The 17,628-nt window shown below is 46.7% G+C and overlaps 2 protein-coding genes across 2 annotated transcripts in view; both read left to right on the top strand.

The window, feature by feature from the left end:
* LOC135921372 (uncharacterized) overlaps positions 1–1,838 on the top strand; it is a 49,313-nt gene extending 47,475 nt beyond the window's left edge. The window contains exon 8 of the mRNA XM_065455708.2: positions 1,468–1,838. Coding sequence (XP_065311780.1) covers positions 1,468–1,650 — 183 coding nt within the window. The 3' untranslated portion in view covers positions 1,651–1,838. The remainder of the gene's footprint in view (positions 1–1,467) is intronic.
* Positions 1,839–11,192: 9,354 nt separating this feature from the next.
* Positions 11,193–17,628, top strand: part of LOC139049966 (uncharacterized) — a 78,579-nt gene continuing 72,143 nt past the window's right edge. Inside the window, exons 1-5 of the mRNA XM_070525908.1 lie at positions 11,193–11,307; positions 11,912–11,989; positions 12,081–12,113; positions 12,553–12,579; positions 16,658–16,681. The gene's annotated coding sequence lies outside the window, so the exon portion shown is untranslated. The remainder of the gene's footprint in view (positions 11,308–11,911; positions 11,990–12,080; positions 12,114–12,552; positions 12,580–16,657; positions 16,682–17,628) is intronic.

The following is a 17,628-nucleotide window of genomic DNA, read 5'->3' as shown; positions in this document are numbered from 1 at the left end:
TGTATAATTGAGGTGTATCTGTGCCACTATCATTCGACGCCTTCTTTTATGAGGGCATAAACTTTATTTCTTGTTTTCCTGCCTCTCGTTTCACGCATAACAGGACACCTTTACCCAGGATAGAAAGTTCTATTTTGGTATTGTAAGTTTTGGAAAAGATTTGTGCAACCTCTGATGTCATGTGCGCCTCCGAGACCAACGTCGGAGGCGAAAGTAGTCGTTTCCCCGAATGTCTGCCAGATGGCGCCACATGCGGGTTCACCAACTCTTGCCTGAATTATCGACGAGCAAGACGACACAATTTAATGAGACCGTTTGCAAGGCAGAACCGAAGATGCGCGTGAAGTTACACATACCTGCTGCACCAGGAGTCTTAATTTATTTTTTCTGCTTGGAAAATAAGATCGTTGACAGGGCAATATGGAAAAGCATAAATTCCATTCCAGCACTAAGAATGCTATCCTTTAAACTCAACCTGCATTTCCGTAGGCGGGAGTACTTCAGCTTATTAGCAGAAAGGCCAGACTTTAAAATCTGTTCCTGACGTTTGTGACGAAATAACGGCTGCATAGACGTCACGAAGCCTCGTTTCTCTTGCCCCTGCACCGTTCTCAGTTTTTTGAATGCAGCAATTGTTTATATTTATTTGCATTACATCGGGCGCAGCTAGTTTGCAACCTGCATTGGATGACGAATTTTCCGAGCGCTTTTTCCCGGCGTCATGACAGGCGCGAAAAGCCGGAGTCTGTACACACGAGAGGAAAACTTGAGGAAAACAACTGTATTCGACCCGAGTATAACGCGAACTTACAAAGGACATGCGTGTGGGTGTCACAATGAAAAAGAAATGATCGCACGCTTTATTTCTGAGGTACTCGGAGCCGTGTCTTACTTGTGGGTTCGGGCTACATTTAGGGTACCGAATAATTCACCATAATAAATTATTGTTGCGACCATTGTATGACGAAGGCCAAGGATTTCACGAACGCAAGCGCAACTGTTCGCTTGTGTTCGTCAAAATCCCTGTCCTTCGTCATTCAGTTAGTGCGCAGCAAGTAGTTATTATGGACTGCTGCATGCTCGCCCAAACAAATGCACTTCTTAAAAAATTGGCCCGCAATCAGCTGGCGTGCTGCGTAGATAGAACTCAAAGCAACCTGCACGGAAAGGCCTTGTTCGCGGGTTCCATCCGCTTACCAGGACAAATTTTTCTTCCGCAGAAATAAATTTTTTTTCTGAAAAATACGAGGTACTTCGCGGCGCTTTGCCGACCTGTGCTCAATTAGTTTCCTTTTCTTTCTTTTTCTATTGTGTAGAAACGTTGCAGAAAGCGTCTCGTCTGTACAGTGTGAAAACCTGTCCGAGGCATCTTCCAAATTGACTGAGACGCGCGCAAGCTGTGCTCCAGAAGTGAGCCCTATCCGTAAAACAAAACAAACAAAAACGCCTTTCTGCTCTCACGCGCAGATCAAGAAGTTGGCCGACAATTCCACCTTCCTGCGGCCGGGCATGTCACTGCTGCTCCTCAACGCCCACCTCGGGGACTTCAGGAACAAAGCGACGAGCCCGTGTGCCCAGTACAACGAAAAAGACCGAGACGACCCGTTCTACCGAATCAGAGTAATTAAGGCATGGCTCGGGTTGAACTAAAGCCGAACCAAGGCAGCTTGAGGAAGAGTGGTCGTCGGACTGTGGAGTGGTGTGTGTGGCGCTAGTGACAAGCTTGTGCCTTGGCCTTCACCTCGTGTTGTGCTGTCATAAAGTGCGACACCGGACAGGACTGCGTTTCCTGATTAGTCGTGCCTTTGCGTAGTTCAACAATATTAGCGTACCTCTTACTCGTGTGTTTTGCTTTGCTCTAAGCGAGAGCTACAGACCAACTCTTTGATTACGAGCAGCCGCGGTTATCTAAAAAAAGTTAGCCTAATGAGCCGGCGAAGAAAAAAACCGCAGACCGGCACGAATTTTCTGATACTCGATTCATTACGAGTGAACTACAGGGCACCCGCCGTGGTTGCTCCGTGGTTATGGTGTTGGGCTGCTGAGCGCGAGGTCGCGGAATCGAATCCTGGACACGGCGGCGGCATTTCGATCGAATGCGAAATGCGAAAGTACTTAAATTTAAGCGCACGTTAAAGAACCCCAGGGGCTGAAAACTTCCAGTGTCCTCGAACTGAGGCAAGCCACCCTGATGCGACAGAGGGAGCGCCTCAGCTTCACAAAAACTGGTAGGGCAATATTGGCTAGACTCAATATCCCAGCATACCCCATTTATCTCACAGAGCAGGCCGTACCTCTCCCTCCTTCGATGAGATCCAAAATTACAGTAGCCCCAATTCCAAAGAATATGCATCCAGAGTACAACAAAGAAAGGCGCAAAGCACGTGCACAACACATTCAATCAGCCTACTCTAACAACCATAGGTACAACACGTACTACACGGACGCAGCTCTGTATGCAGACACGACCGGGCAGCGCTACCAAAGGAGGTACGCCCTGGCAGTCGTGAACGCTGTCAGCCAACAGCAAATTACCGCGTCGGCCACGGCGGGATCCCCAGCCTCGGCTGAAATATTAGCAGTGGCGATCGCACTCGCTCACGCGGAGCGTTCGCAAAGGGACTCGGTCGTGGTCACGGACTCCCAGGAGACATGTCGCATGTTTCTCAAGGGGCACGTGACTGCGGCTAGCCTCGCGATAATCCCGAAATCCTTCAACAACTATCATCGCCTACTCTGGTGCCCGGGCCACGCGGGGGTACAGGGGAACGAAAAGGCTAACGCGTTAGCTCGAGGGTTCACTAACCGAGCGACGGCGTCCTCTTCTAACCCCAACCACCCGCACTACCCATCACAAAATTCCACCAATTTAAATGCCAAAGACATCCTTGCTCATCAGCGTGGAGTCCGAAGAAAATACCCGCCGCCTCGCCCACAACTTAACGGGGAAGAGGCCGCCGATTGGCGTAAAATACAGACCGGGGTGTTCCCCAATTTAAAATTGCTAAACGCCATGTATCCCACTCGTTATAGGGCCAACTGTCCTTGGTGCGGTGGCATACCTACCCTAATGCACATAACCTGGGAGTGCACTAAGCACCCTCATAGGCCAAACACCAGTAGGACAATGGAGCAGTGGGAGGCACAGCTCGCCCGCTCCGATCTGGCAGGACAAAAGTCCTTAATTAGCCAGGTCAGGCAGGCGGCAGAGGCCAGTGGGGCCCTGGACTGAGAGGCTCCGACCACCCCTCCTTCAAATCTTTAGAATCACAATAAAGTTTCTCTCTCTCTCTCTCCAGTGTCCTCCACTACGGCATGCCTCATAATCAGAAATTGGTTTTGGCAGGTAAAGCCCCACAACCTAATTTAAATATAACGACAGGGTATCTCGGCTAACTTGAGCCAGAGTTTTAAAAGTATGCGAATGCCTCGTAGCTGCACAGAAGCGAGTAAGTATTGTTTTCCGTCACTAGGAGATGCTCAGATTATTTTGTTTTGTTTTTTTTTTCATTCCGTCTGATTACTTAATTAGTCTTCAATAATTATTCACCTACTCAAACATTAAAATTTAATGAAGGTGTAAGTGAGAAACCTCTAGAGTAACGTGAAAAACTCCCGATACATATCAATGAGATTGTTATATGCTATGTGAAACAAGCTTGCGAATACGCGCAAAGCGCCTCGAGCGGGCTGTCGGGCGGCAATTTTGCAAATTCAATAACTCCTTAGGAATTATGTAGTGCTTACTACACAGAGTGTCACGATATTCCTATCATTCAACTTAAGCAACACGCCGCAATACATTATTCCTCCAATTGTAATAATTCAGAAGTTGGTTAGCTAATTAATACTATGTAATTAGGCGGAATGCAAGAAATAATCAGAGTCTGCCCAAGCGAGGGCAAACATTACCCTAGTTCTCTACAGCTACGTAGCATTTGCATGTTTGTACTTACTGTACAACGCACGTTAATGTACATGGTATATGAGGATGTATTGACAACGACAGTATAATTTGGAAGATGGAAGATGCTGCAGGGTAAACAACGTTTCCAAAGCTCTGCTATCTCTTAAAAGAAAAAGAAGTGGAGCTCATAACAAGAACCTGCAATGGGAGACGTGTCACGAATAGCATGGACATATCACTTTCAGAATCCTTTGTGCATTTGAGAATTCCATTATGGTTTTGGCATTTAAGGCGATGCGTTCCTGTGGCACATACGGTGGCACAGATTCATTCTGTACGATTGGCGAGAAAAACGGTGCAGTGGCTCGATGGACATCGAGAAACGCGGGAGGACTGCACATGCTGGAAATTCTCATGTGACTATGCTGCATTCTTTGTGGAAGGCTGATTTAGGCAGAATTTTCCTTACCTCGCAGAGGACACACCCATCGTAACCGGCCAAAGAAACAATCGAACCTCTGTGCCATCATCTGTGCCATCGAGCGCGTTCGATATGCCGCACTTCTTGAATGCGCGACGCACAAGGTCCTAAGGTATGCAGACCCATCCGTCCACAATCCACTTGCATAGCGTGGCTGGCGAAACCCGCTTCAACCGCCAGCTCGGCGTCACTGCAGGCTCACCTGAGCGCATCCAATCTGCGTAACACCGCTTGACCGCGTCCTTGAACGGTTTGTTCACGCAAACGCCTAACGGATGCAGCTGAGACATGATCGCACCCGGGATTCACGCAACAGCCTCGTCAACGGCAACGGCATTCAAAAGGCAACGAAATACGTAAAGCACGAGGACGAACGGGAACGACAACAGCGCGCCGGTCCGCCTACACCGGACGGACTTTATCCAGTCAAGCACAAGATGCTCGTTCATCCAGGCTTTCTCATGGCATCTCATGACCACATTTTTTCGGCGGCAGCTCACCTTTAGGCACTCACTTGCGCTTGAAGACGGCATAGGGCGGGAGCTTGAGTCTGTCTGCAGTGTCCGACAACATGACAGTGACTCCCGTTTTCTCGTTGCCAGTGGACCGGACATAAACTTGTTTGGAGCCCTTTTCGAGCACGATGAGAGGTTATGGCACATCCAGATAAACCGGCGTTTGGTCAGCATTACCGATTTGCTCTACCTGGAAGTTCTTGGACTAGGGCAGCGAGATAACGTAGCCCTGGAAAGCCACACGCAGCTCTTCGGACGGTTGGAAAAGTTTTCGCGAAATCAAAGTTCGGCGGCGTAAGGAAACTCCAGAACGGCACATGTAGCAATAAATCGAGTGCTTGCTCGATTTTAAGGCGGAGCTCGGTAGCCCTTTTTCTCTTGCAAGCTATTTAGCTTTTCCATGCATAAGCTCCACGTTCACACCCTAACTCATATTATTCCACATTATTTACCTATAATTTCTCAGAATTTACGTTCTATTTACTACTGTTTGGTATCACTAATGACGTCACATTTTATTCATTTATTTATTATACATATATTCAAGGCTTAGCAGGCACAACAGAAAGACGTGGCGAAAATATACAATATTTGCAGTGCAGGGCAAGAATACAAAATCAAACTAAGACACCATGAACGGCGATCTTGAATTAGTGGTGTCACAAATTGAGATTGTGGAGGCGGGAAAGCGGTTCTATTCAGAGGCTGTTCTTGGCAAAACGGAAGACTAGCACGTCAATTTTCTGTTGATGGTCGACGCGAGGCGAGAATTTGGTGTGGTGAAATGATTTTCTTTAAGAGAAGCGTTAAAGTAGCATATTCTATGAAAAAGACAGAGACGAAAGTACTTGCGACGCTACCAAAGGTCAGGTAGACCTGGTGTTCTTTTCGTGGACGTGACGCTAGAATGACGTGAATAATTTGAGAGAATAAAACGGGCGGCGCGGTTCTGAATGCTTTCAAAGGAAATGGCAAGGTTGGCATGAGCAAAGTCCCATATGGATTGTTGTTGCGGAGAGCGCCACCGTTTCTACCTGAAAGGACTTAAAATGCTTTCGCATTTAAAATGCAATACATGAACACGTTTATCAATGCACGGACCTGTACACATTACCGAGATTTTACGCATCAATCCGTTCAACACCCTTCAGTCTTCGATTTACCACCCTTATTTGAGCAAAGTCACACCTTATGTGTGGTGTACACCCTTATAGGGTCTTCTGGCCGAAAACGGTACTGAAAGGGTGTAGACATGGGTGTAAATGCAGGAAACACCTTTTTAACACCCATAAGGGTATTGAAATGTCTGTTGTGCAAGTAACAAAGCATCTAATAAAGAAACCACAAAGAATGAAAGTGTCCAACCTAAGATATCAGATAGAATAGAACAAGATAAGGGATATTCAAAATTACAACGTGAGAAAGATTGAGGAAGCAGTGAAAGATGGACACAGCCTGAAATCAGTGAGAAGAAAACTTCGCGCCGGACAAGCCAAGATGTATGCACTCAAAGATAAGCAGGGTAAAGGCACAAAGCAGGGTACATCCACGTTTATATAGATGGTTCGTTTCATAAATATTCCTTGACTTCAGCATTCGTCATTCCACATTTAGCGCTAGAGCAACCATTTAAGTTATTCGGAGAGACATCTTCCACCGTGGCAAAACTGTTTGCAAGCCTGTGTGCTTTCCGTTTCATAACATCAGAAAAACATTCGCAAAAATGGGTTATCCTTAGCGATTCGCAAGCCGCTCTCACATTACTACAGAGCAGTAAGAAAAATTCTTTGAACACTTTGCTATTGTATGAGGCACTCAAAGAACATACAAAAGCAAGCGCAATAAACCACGTAATTGCAGTTCAGTGGATACCTGGGCACTGCAATATTCCTGGTAATACTGCAACGGATGCAGCTGCGAATCGGGCGCACAATAAAGGATAGACAACCAATCATCGCGTATTGCGTAGTGAAGTCCGTCTGCTCCTGAGAGAGATTTCTTGTCGCCTCAGCAAAACTACCTGGTTTTATCAGCAAAGTAAAAACTCGGAGTTATACTTTATAGACCCACGTATAAACTTATCAATGCCGGAAAATCTAAGAGACAACAGAAAATTTGAAGCATTGGTACACCGCCTACGTCTTTGTACTGCATTTACGAAACACTTCTTGCACAGGATATAGCGTGTCTCTAGTCCGTAGTGTTCTTGTGGCCATCCAGACGAATATGTGCATCATCTTCTCCTTGAGTGCAAGAAATACGATCCACAAAGAAGGGTACTGCAAGCAAATTGTGTTGATATTAGACAGAAGACCATTCACTCTAAAAAAGATACTTGGCCTATGGCTAACTGCGGGCCTTCAAGAGAGCGCTTCTCGCTCTGAAAAAGTTTTTAGCAGACACCAACATTTCCAGAAAATATTAAGTATCAGATGATCCGCATACGCTAAATGAGGAACACAAACGTTGTTCGTGGTTCATAATCGGTTTATTTGGTGATCGCAACTTTTACGCAATATGTATAAATCTGTTCTGTACTTGCAGTGTATTAAATGTGGTGTGTGTTTTGGCTGTTCAGAATATCAGACTTTATATATGCGTACGTGGACTGAACTAATGCACAGGACTTAGCTTGTCACGTACTGTTGGACTGTATATTTTTTATTCATCAAATGTTCTAGTGAGTGCCATATATTGTGTCGCTATTCTCCCTTTTTACGCAAATTTGTTTCTTTTGCCAAGTGACAAGGAGTAGCCGGTGCCACTATAAAGGCGCCAAACGCTCCTAATATGCATTTCAATAAAAAAAGCAGGATAACGGCATCCGCAATTACAAAGATATAGTTAAATCAGCAGAAGAATTCTCTAATGACCTGTGCAGTACCGTGAGCAGCCACGATACTTAATTCAAAGTAAAAATGAACTGTGTATAGAGGATCCTTCTGTAAATGGCGATGAAATTAGTAGGCCTTAAAACATGAAATGGGAAAAAGCGGCAGGAGAAGATGGACTAACCGTCGACTTAATCAAAGATGGAGTAAATATAATGCTTGAAAAGCTGCCGGCTCTTTATACGAACTGTTTCACGACTTCAAGGAACCCAGAGAACTGGAAGAATGTCAACACTATACTTATCCACAAAAAGGGCGACGTTAACGAATTCAAAAATTATAGGCCCATTAGCTTACGTCCAGTACTGTGTAAAATATTCACCAAAGTAATTTCGAACAGAATAAGGGTAACACTGGACTTCAGTCAACCAAGACAATAGGCTGGCTTCAGGAAGTTATACTCTACAATGGATCACATGCGTCATCAATCAGGTAATAGAGAAATTAGCAGACTACAGCCAGTCTCTCTATATGGCTTTCATAGATTACGAAAATGCATTTGATTCAGTAGAGGTGCCAACAGTCAAACAGACATTCGATAATCAAGGAGTACAAGAGGCTTACGTAAATACCTTGGAAACTATCTACAGAGACTGCACAGCAACCTTAATTCTCTATAAGTCGGAAGATAGCTATAATGAAAGCGTTTAGACAAGGAGACACAGTCTATCCGATGCTATTCACTGCATGGTTGGAAGCAGTATTCAAGCTAATAATGAATAGAATTTATTGATAGGAAAGACAGAGAGGTCGACATGAGCTAGTGCGCTCTAGTCTGCGACTCTGCACTGGGGAAGAGGGAAGGGGAGTGAAAGTATTGGGATGGATGATGATGATAAGAGAAGTGGTGAGTGCTTATGCACATGAGACAGTTTCCTCGCTAGAGCCGCTCGTCGAGCTTGGTGTCCTGCAGGAACTTCAACAATACTTTTGTTGCACGCACTCAAATTGCAGTGTCAGGCCATGGGCCGAGGATAGTTTCCTCCGACAGTAGTAGTCTGCCAACGCTGGCTAGGAAACTGTCTAACGTCCTTCGCTCCAGCATATATGCTGGGCAGTCGCACAGTACGTGTTGCAGTGTTTTGGGCATCTGGCAGTGTACACAATCAGGGTTGTTCTATTGGCCGATGAGGTGTGCGTAGCGACGGGTGAAAGCAACGCCGAGCCGAATCCTGTGTAGCAATGATGTTTTGCTCCGTGTAAGCTTCGGGAAAAACTGAATTTACCGTCTGGGTCAATCGTATGTAGACTTCAGTGAATATTATCAGAGTGGGCTCTGTAAGCCTTTGTAAGCTCCTGCATGAGTGCCTTGATCATGGAGTTGGTATCAGGTCGCGAGTAGGCAATCCGTACTTCATCAGAGGAAGAGGAGGCCGACCTTGCCTCACTGTCAGCGAGTTCATTACCAAAGACACCACAATGGCTAGGCATCCATTGAAAGGTGATCATGTGGCCACTTAACTCGGCACTGTGATAAAGTTCGACGATTTCCAGCACGAGCAGATAGTATTGTCCTTACTTTAAAAAGTATTTTAGTGCCTGTAGCGCTGATTTGGCATCGCACAATATCGTCCATTTATGGGGTGTCTGCGTTCTCATAAAACGGACAGGCTGTCGTATTCCCACAAGTTCTGCAGCCGTAGATGTTGATTTGTGGTCTAATCGAAATCGTTGAGTAATTCCAAGTTGTGGGATGACAAATGCGGCCGTTGTGGCAGATGGCGTGACCGAACCATAAGTATAAGCTGTTAAACTGGGATGACTATAGGAGCAAGGATCAATGGCAAATGTGATGGCATTTTGCTGTTCAGGAACACTGGGGACGAGTTGCAACAAGTCATTGAGGACGTTGACAGAGAAAGTGTAAAACTGGGGCTGGACATTATTATGCAGAAGACAAAGATAATTAATAATAGCCTCGAAAGCGATCGAGAGTTCAAGACCGTCAGTCAGCATCTAGAGTCTGTAACCACTCCCCTCTCCAATGCCAATGGCCCTGAGGGTACACGAAATAAATAAATAAATTAATAAATAAATAAAGAGTACGGTTACCTAGGTCATTTACTCACAGAGGACCCTGATCATAAGAAGGAAATTTACAGAAGGATAAAAGTGGTTTAGCGCATAAAAATGGTGGTTTTTGATTGAACAACGGCTATAACTTTTTATGTACCTTCCGTACCTCCTTTGCTTCTCTTGGAATTCTCTCACGAGTCATTTTACATTGTCACCCGTACTGCTGTACCATGCGTGCATATTGTATTTGCCGGCTGCTGGTGCTACTTAAACATTTTTTCCTCCTGGTCTAGGGTTATTCTGCAATTATTGATTATTTATTTAAATATATGTCTAAATCACCACAGTCGTTTTCAGCGAATGGTCCACTACGCGCGTAAAAGCACTTATAATCCAAAATACTGCCCAATTCAAGCAGATTTCGAAATTTAGGCTTCCGGTTAGTTTTCATTGCACTCCATGAAGTTACCCCTCAAGAAACAAAAAATGCCTCCACAGGCTTGTCACATTTGTCTCTGACATGTTTGAACGACTTTCACTTCGTGGATTCGTAAACGCGCGTGCGAGAATTCGCCGCCGTCTCTCCTTCCTCTCTCACTCTATCTCTCCATTCCATCTTTCTATTCTGTTTTTCCCGTCCTCCAGGGTAGCGCAGCCAACCAGATGCTCTTCTGGTTAACATCCCTGCCTTCCCCGTCTCTTTCCTGCTCCTCCTAAACCCACCCACTTAACAGAATTGAATCGCGAGTCTTCGTTCATTCAAGCCTTCCGTCTACCTCAGCTGGAGCAGTGTGATCAAAAATATCTGATGAATGGACAGTCACGGGGTACGAGTCATCCGAGTGAGCGAGCGTTTGAAATTCAGAATTCTAAAGCGTACTAACGTGTGCCGCTACGAGGTGGCGCCACCAAATGAGTTATGCACGTGCGAAACTCAACGTGCCGGACACGTATGTGCAAGGATTTTCCTCGCTGTCTTCTTTACAAAAAGAGGTTGGTTAGCCTTACCTTCAGCGCCCGATTTCACTGAGAGTCGTACAGTGGAGCGTAGAAAATTGTTTGCTGTGTATAGCTGGAATCGGACATAGGTATAATTTATATGGTAAAAAAGCGTAACCCAATAGCATCAAGAAAAGTTGTCAAAACAACCCTAGCTCTTTGAATTTCACGCTCACTCCGCCGTTAAGACAGACTCGCCGATGTGACCATGGCTCGGGTCACCACTGTAGGAAAAAAATCCGCTACTTGGAAGAATCAAAACTAACGATCACTGCTCTCTGCCGTAGGGGGCAAAACGCGACAACGCTGACAATGATTCTCGGCCGATCTCCCACAGTGGGTATGGGCCACAGTTTCCGACGCCGTCTTTTAACGGCTGCCACCGCGCGTGCATTTCACGCGACCGTCGCGTGGCCCCGACCGTTGGGTCTCGTTCCTTCGGTGACGTGTGCAGCCGAGCGGACGTGTACGCTCTTCGGGAAGAGCCGACCTCTCAAGGTGAGCGTCACCGCCTCTTAACGTCGCCTTTTTCTCCTTTCGCGTCCGGAATTTTCGGGCGCTAAGAAAGTAGGCCTTCGCTCTGCCCCGAGTGCTGCCCACGCCGGTCGTGGGAAACAAGACGTCGCGCTGCAATAGCATCGTGTGCTGTGGAAACCCGTAAGCTGTGCGAGTGAATTCGGTAAGTACGAATGGTGCTGCGCAAGGGGAAATACCACTTAGGGAAAAACGCAGCCCGTTCACCTTAGGCATTCCCCTTTGACCGTTAAAGCGGTTGCAGAACTGACGTCGTGCCAACCTTGCTCCCCCTATCTGCCGGCAAGCAGATTCTTGCAAGTGCACTCGGCAAACGACTTACTCCACTTACCTCCGCTTACCCTCGTTTTAGCTTCCAGTTCCTAACGTCTTGATTGGTGACGACCAATGCCATAATAGAGAGAATTGTCGTGAATGACGACGCATGTGGGCTTGTCTGCGTGTGCGTGCGTGTGTGCGTGCGCTGCTGGACACATAATTTAGCAACTTCTGTGCAGAACGCTGTATGGGCGTTGTTACGCGTGCGTTTTCGTCTCGATCTTATACGCTTTGCTTTAACTCTTCGCAGTGCACGCCCTTCTGAGGACATTGTCTGTGTTCCTGGACCGTTCTCCGACTTCGAGCGAATAATCCACTCCAGCCATGAGTAAGTTCCGGTAGCCGCTACCAGCTCCGGAATGAATTTGCCCGTAACGAGCTCCAACGTGCTTAACACCCGATTCCCTTTTTTTCCACAGCTGAGATGTCTGAGATGTCAACGATCTCAGGCGGTGAGTTTCCTCGTCGAGCGCATGCCTCTTTTCTGAGTCACTGTGGTTTCGTCCTTGTTTTCGGCCCCGTGTGTTGGCGTGCCAATTGGCGCAGTGCAGCTCCGAATCGACTTAACGGAACCAGTTTTCATTTAAGTGCACCCTTTGACATTGAAAGGTTGCATGCATCTTTGAATAGCCATGCTGGGTGTCACAGTTTTATGATTTCTTTTAATGTCTGAATGTAACACGAACTGGCAGCAAACATTTTATCATAATGTAATAGTACATTGCAGTTCCTGTGTTAGGCGTCCAATTGCGGCGTTTGACAAACTGGCGTCGATGTTGTAGGTTTGGCTGTTAGTTTTATTTGGACCAGTGCTGATCCAATTTCCCTCGATGCTGATATTTTTAATCTTTTATTTTTGCTGTCGTAATTTTGCTTTTTTCGCATTTCCAGGCGAAGTCTCCGGGATTGAGTCGTCGGGTAAGAACTACTGTTAAAGGCAACGCCTTTCTTTCTTCTGCTTCCTTAAGTCGATCGCCAATGCAACACCGCGACTGAGAAAGATGCGTCTTATGCCCGCATAAGGGATTCTTCGAATCACGGATATTTGAAGGAATGCGTAGAAACTGGTGGCTCAGCGGGGTAGTGGTCTAGGTTCCAAGACATGTGCAAGCTGCGTCCGTTCTTTTTTCCCGCCTGTACCACAGATACTGTGTCCTATAGGTGCAGCTAGTCCGGTGTTTTTTTCCAAACTAATTCACCTCGATGAAGTACCCTACGCGACAGGTTCTTTCCTGCATAAGCGAGCGCAGGCGAGTGTGATGCTGTGAAATCTCTCTCCCTCCCTTCGTGGTCAAAGAAGCCTCATGCACTGCTGCTCGCTTTTTGAGGCCCGATGCAGCAGCGTGGCCGATAACTGCGCCAGCGGTAGCGGCAACGTCACCATTCGCTGCTGTCTCACGTGAATTATGCGTCACCGCGTCATGAACCAATAATTTCACAGAAAGAAAAAAAAACTGGCTGTAAAAGAAAGGCGATTATGTTAAATTAGTGAAGACGCCGATATGCTTGCCGGTTGCTTGACGGGGCAGAAAGCTGGAGGCTTACGAAAGGGGTTCCACTCAAATTGAGGACTACGCAACGAGCTATGGAAAGAAGAATGATGGGTGTAACGTTAAGGGATAAGAAAAGAGCAGATTGGGTGAGGGAGAGAGCGTAAACTTTTATTTCAAATCAACAAGATTTGAGTCCAGCGTCTTTTTAGTGGGTCTGGGCACCCGCCGCGGACGCGGTTCCGAGACCTTGTCTCGAAGCGGCTTCCTCGGCTCGCTGGACGGCCCAGAGTTGTGCTGTCAGTTCAGAGCTGAGCAGTGCGGTCATCCAGCGTGACCGGAGACTGGCGGTGGAAGAGACGGAGGGGTCGGCACTGCCCGACTTGTTGTTTAGGTCCCAACACTCCCATAACATGTGGTTTAGTGTGGCAACCTCGCCACACGACGTGCATTTGTTCGTAGTGTACATGTCTGGATACATGGCGTGCATGAGTCTGGGGTTTCTGTAAGAGTCTGTTTGTAATTGTCTGAAGTGTACTGCTTGCGTCCTGTCTAACCTAGCGTGAGGGAATGAGTATATGCGTCTTTGTAATTGGTAGTGTGCCGTGATGTCGTGAAAACTAGTCATACGATCCTCCCATGCCCAGACGTTTGCAGTACCCCGCGGGGGCTCTTACTCCGATGCTGCTCGGTGAGTCAGGCCTCGAGCAACGCCGTGAGCCGCTTCGTTGGGGGTGCTCATTCCAGTGTGTGCCGGGATGCCTTCGCAAATGAGCAAGTGCCTTCTGTTGTCAACGTCGGCCTCTCCCTTGCTTCCTGGTGTATGGGATGTCACTGGAGTATCTGATACGCCTCTTGCGAGATGCGCCCATTTGCAAAATTGCGAATTGCCGTTGAGTCGCAGATCACGTATGTAGCTTTGGTTTGTGTGAGGGCCAGTGCTATGGCCGCTTCCTCTGACGCTTCGGCATGTGCCGTGTTCACGGTGACGCTCGTGAGGTGGTTGCCTCGGTGGCTAGTGACTGCCGCCACGAAACTCTTCCTGTCTCGATAGCGGGCTGCGTCGGTGAAGACCGCCTCCTTGTTGTTAGAGTAACTTTTGGTCATGTGTTTTGCCCTGGCTTTACGCCTTCCTGTGTGGTGTTGGGGGTGCATGTTGCGAGGCAATGGGGGTACGTATACTTCTAGTTGCCTGTACTTAGCGGCGTGAGTAGCGTGAGGTGTACTCACGACAATGATGTTTTGGCGTTTCTTGGTGCACACCGTGTCCTCCCCTGCTTTTTGCCCCGGTACGTTGGCCGCTCGGTAAATGGCCGATGCGAGGAGCACGGTTCCGGTGGCGGCAACGTCGAGGCTTCCTCTTGGTCGTATCACGACCTTGAAATCACTTCGTGGGAGTAGTGGCATTTTACTGTTCCTGATGACTTGTTGCTTGACGTTACGCTGTCTTTGACGCGAACGCTGTCAGTCGCCGTTCGCTCCCTCGCCGGTGCGGGAGTGGGTTCCGTTCTGGGTGTTGCTTTGCGCGGCCTCGCCGTTGAATTGGGTCTTGTATCGAATGGTGCAGCAACCGTTGCCTTGGAGAAAATCTTCAGGGGAGATGTCCTCCCCGTTCACTTGAACTTCCATCACTGCTCCGGCGAAGCGAGCTCCGGTGAGGGGTAGCGTCGAGCTGGTCAAAAGCCTCTGTGATTGGGAAGGAAGTCGTTTCCCACCTTGAATATGGTGCCAGTAGAATCTTGGTGACTTCCTGCATACGCTGGTGTTACATTCATGAGGTGAATGAGCGATAATCACAGCGAAATTCTTGGAAAACGGAGCCGACGTGAAGTGCGTTCCCTCCCATTGGCAACTTCTTCTTCTCATTGGGTGAGGGAAGAAACGCGAGTTAATGAAATCTTAGTTGAAATCATGAAAAAGAAATGGGCATGGGCAGGACATGTAATGAGGAGGGAAGATAACCGAGGGTCATTAAGGGTTACGGACTGGATCCCAAGAAAAGGGAAGCGTAGCAGGGGGCGGCAGAAAGTGGGCGGATGAGATTAAGAAGTTTACAGGGACGACATGGCCACAATTAGTACATGACCGGGGTTGTTGAAGTATGGGACAGGCCTTTACCCTGCAGTGGGCGTAACCAGGATGATGATGATGATGATGACGACGACGACGACGACGATGATGATGATGATGATGATGATGATGATGATGATAGGCGCATTCACGCCGTCGTCGCCGTCACCGCCGTTGTCGTGCGTTCCTGCCCGACGGCTGCGTCAAGCCAACACGTGTCACCTGCGTATTGTGAGCGCGCCCTCGAGGAGATTAAGCCTGACGTAGGCCTTGCTATCGGTGTCGATGCTTGAAAACTTTTTGGAAACTTGGGAACTGGTAACGCTTTGTTTTTCAAAGTATTTATGTAAAATAATTTCCAACGTTGAAAATGAATAAGCGTGTAAATGGGTCTATAACAAACACGCTTACACCGTTTGGGTGTGGGGTGTAAGTTATTGATTTACACCTGCGCTCTTCTATAAGGATGGAAGGTATTTTACGGTCCAGGTTCCCTCGTTCATTGAGATAGCGTATCGTTCATTATTTTCCATTCATATGTTTTATGTATTCTCGTTAATATATTTCTGCCAAATCCCTTTCTTTTTTTACTTCCTCGGAGATCAGATTCCGCTATGTCTGTTGCTGACAACGGGTTAACGCGAAGAAGGAAGACAAATTGATAAGCAGCGGGCGAACAAGGGAAGCCTCCGCTCGGATTCAATGCTGCACATATTTCACCCATATATAATTTAATTGAAAAATGTGTACGATAATTATGCCGCATCACTGTATGTCTCGTGGTCTCGAGTACCTGTATGCGTTTATCTCTTAACCGCTGACTATCCAGTGGACCACCCGGGACGTTGAAGCTTGTCAGGAGGCACCCAACGCTTGCCTAATTTTGTCGCATGTCGTGGGCACGTTGTACACATGTACGAATGAAAATGTGATTTAAAAATTTTCAATCGCATATCAAGTGGCACGAATCATACCAGTTTTTTTCAATACAGTGCACCATTTCTTTTTTTTTAGTTTGTGGTAGACAGCGCATTTCTAACCCTTGAAATAAGTTACTCGATAAGGCAGACATCTTTTCCGCGAGAAATAGGCTAGCCTTATTGAATATTTAGCATTGTTCCACTGGCTAACTGTTTAATTCATGACCTTTCGGCACTTATTGCAATTAAAGAATTGTAATAAGTAATTGTAATAACACCAGTTTCGAGATTTTTCCAGTTATGCCACGGAATACAATGGCGTTCCAGCTATTTTTGTGCTGCAATGCGTGAAGCAGAGTATTTTTTTTTTTACGTGACACAGCAGTGCATTTGTACCGAGAGTTGGACTGTGCATATCTCGAAACTGGTGCCATCCTCAGAAGACGCATATGACGTAGACGTGACGAAGAAGTGATGTTCTGATGCCTCCTTCCTTGTGCTTCTCTTGTTTTGCAGCCATGAGCGCCAGTGGAATATCCTGTGAGTTTCACACAGTGGTTTTATTACATACTCTTTTCATAGAGGCACAATCCACAACGGTGTGACGAGAGGTAGTACGAACAAGGGAAGCCTCGGCTCGGAGCCAACGTCTTGACAGGAAGACTTTGTTAGGCTAGGCCAGCTTATGTGCTACGGCAGGGGTTGTTAACACGCCTAACAACATAACAAACATAAGTTGTTAGGCTTGAACAATGTGATGGACGGGAAATGGTGTTGGGTATGTTGAAAAGGAAACATTAGTGTTGATAGTTTATTAGAACAAGGAAGCGAGGTCAGCGGTACATATAGTTTTACTAGTACACCTAGGGAGGCAATTCTTTAACCTTCTAGAAACTGTGAGGGCAGAAAATCGATATGGAGAGAATGAAAAATTAATAATAAGCAGTAAATACATCGTCTCGAACGTTAATCAAGAAGCACGACGTGAACAAAAATGGGATTTCCGTGGATGAAAAACGGATATTGGGAGTAGGGTGTGTAAATGGCTAACGAAAGATATGAGAACAAGCACACATGTTGTCGAAATTAAGGAAGGAAAACTGCCCAAATACATTTACAGAACATACAAGTGAGCTTCTTTCTAAGTGGTCATCACGAAAAAAAAAATGCAATGTGAACAGTCAACAAAAAAAAATCCTTCCAAGGACGGAGCGACCACTACCAACTGCCAGGTTTATTGCACTAAAAGCGATATGTTCAACACCTACCGCGGTGGCATAGTGGCTATGAAATCGCGCTCCTGAGCACGAGGTCGTGGGATCGAATGCCGGCTTCGACGACCGCATTTCGATGGGGGCGAAATGCAAATACCATGCCTCGTGCATTAGAGGCGCGGCCTATTCTCTGACGCGGCCTATTCAAGTACATGTAAAACGCAAAAGCGCTTTTCTGAAATACCTCCTAGACCTATTTTAATGAAATTTGTT

The sequence above is a fragment of the Dermacentor albipictus genome, chromosome 9 (assembly GCF_038994185.2).
Source record: "Dermacentor albipictus isolate Rhodes 1998 colony chromosome 9, USDA_Dalb.pri_finalv2, whole genome shotgun sequence".
NCBI classification, from domain to species: Eukaryota; Metazoa; Arthropoda; class Arachnida; order Ixodida; family Ixodidae; genus Dermacentor; species Dermacentor albipictus.
The sequence above is the reverse complement of the archived record's forward strand: the minus strand, read 5'-3'. Positions and strand labels throughout refer to the sequence as shown.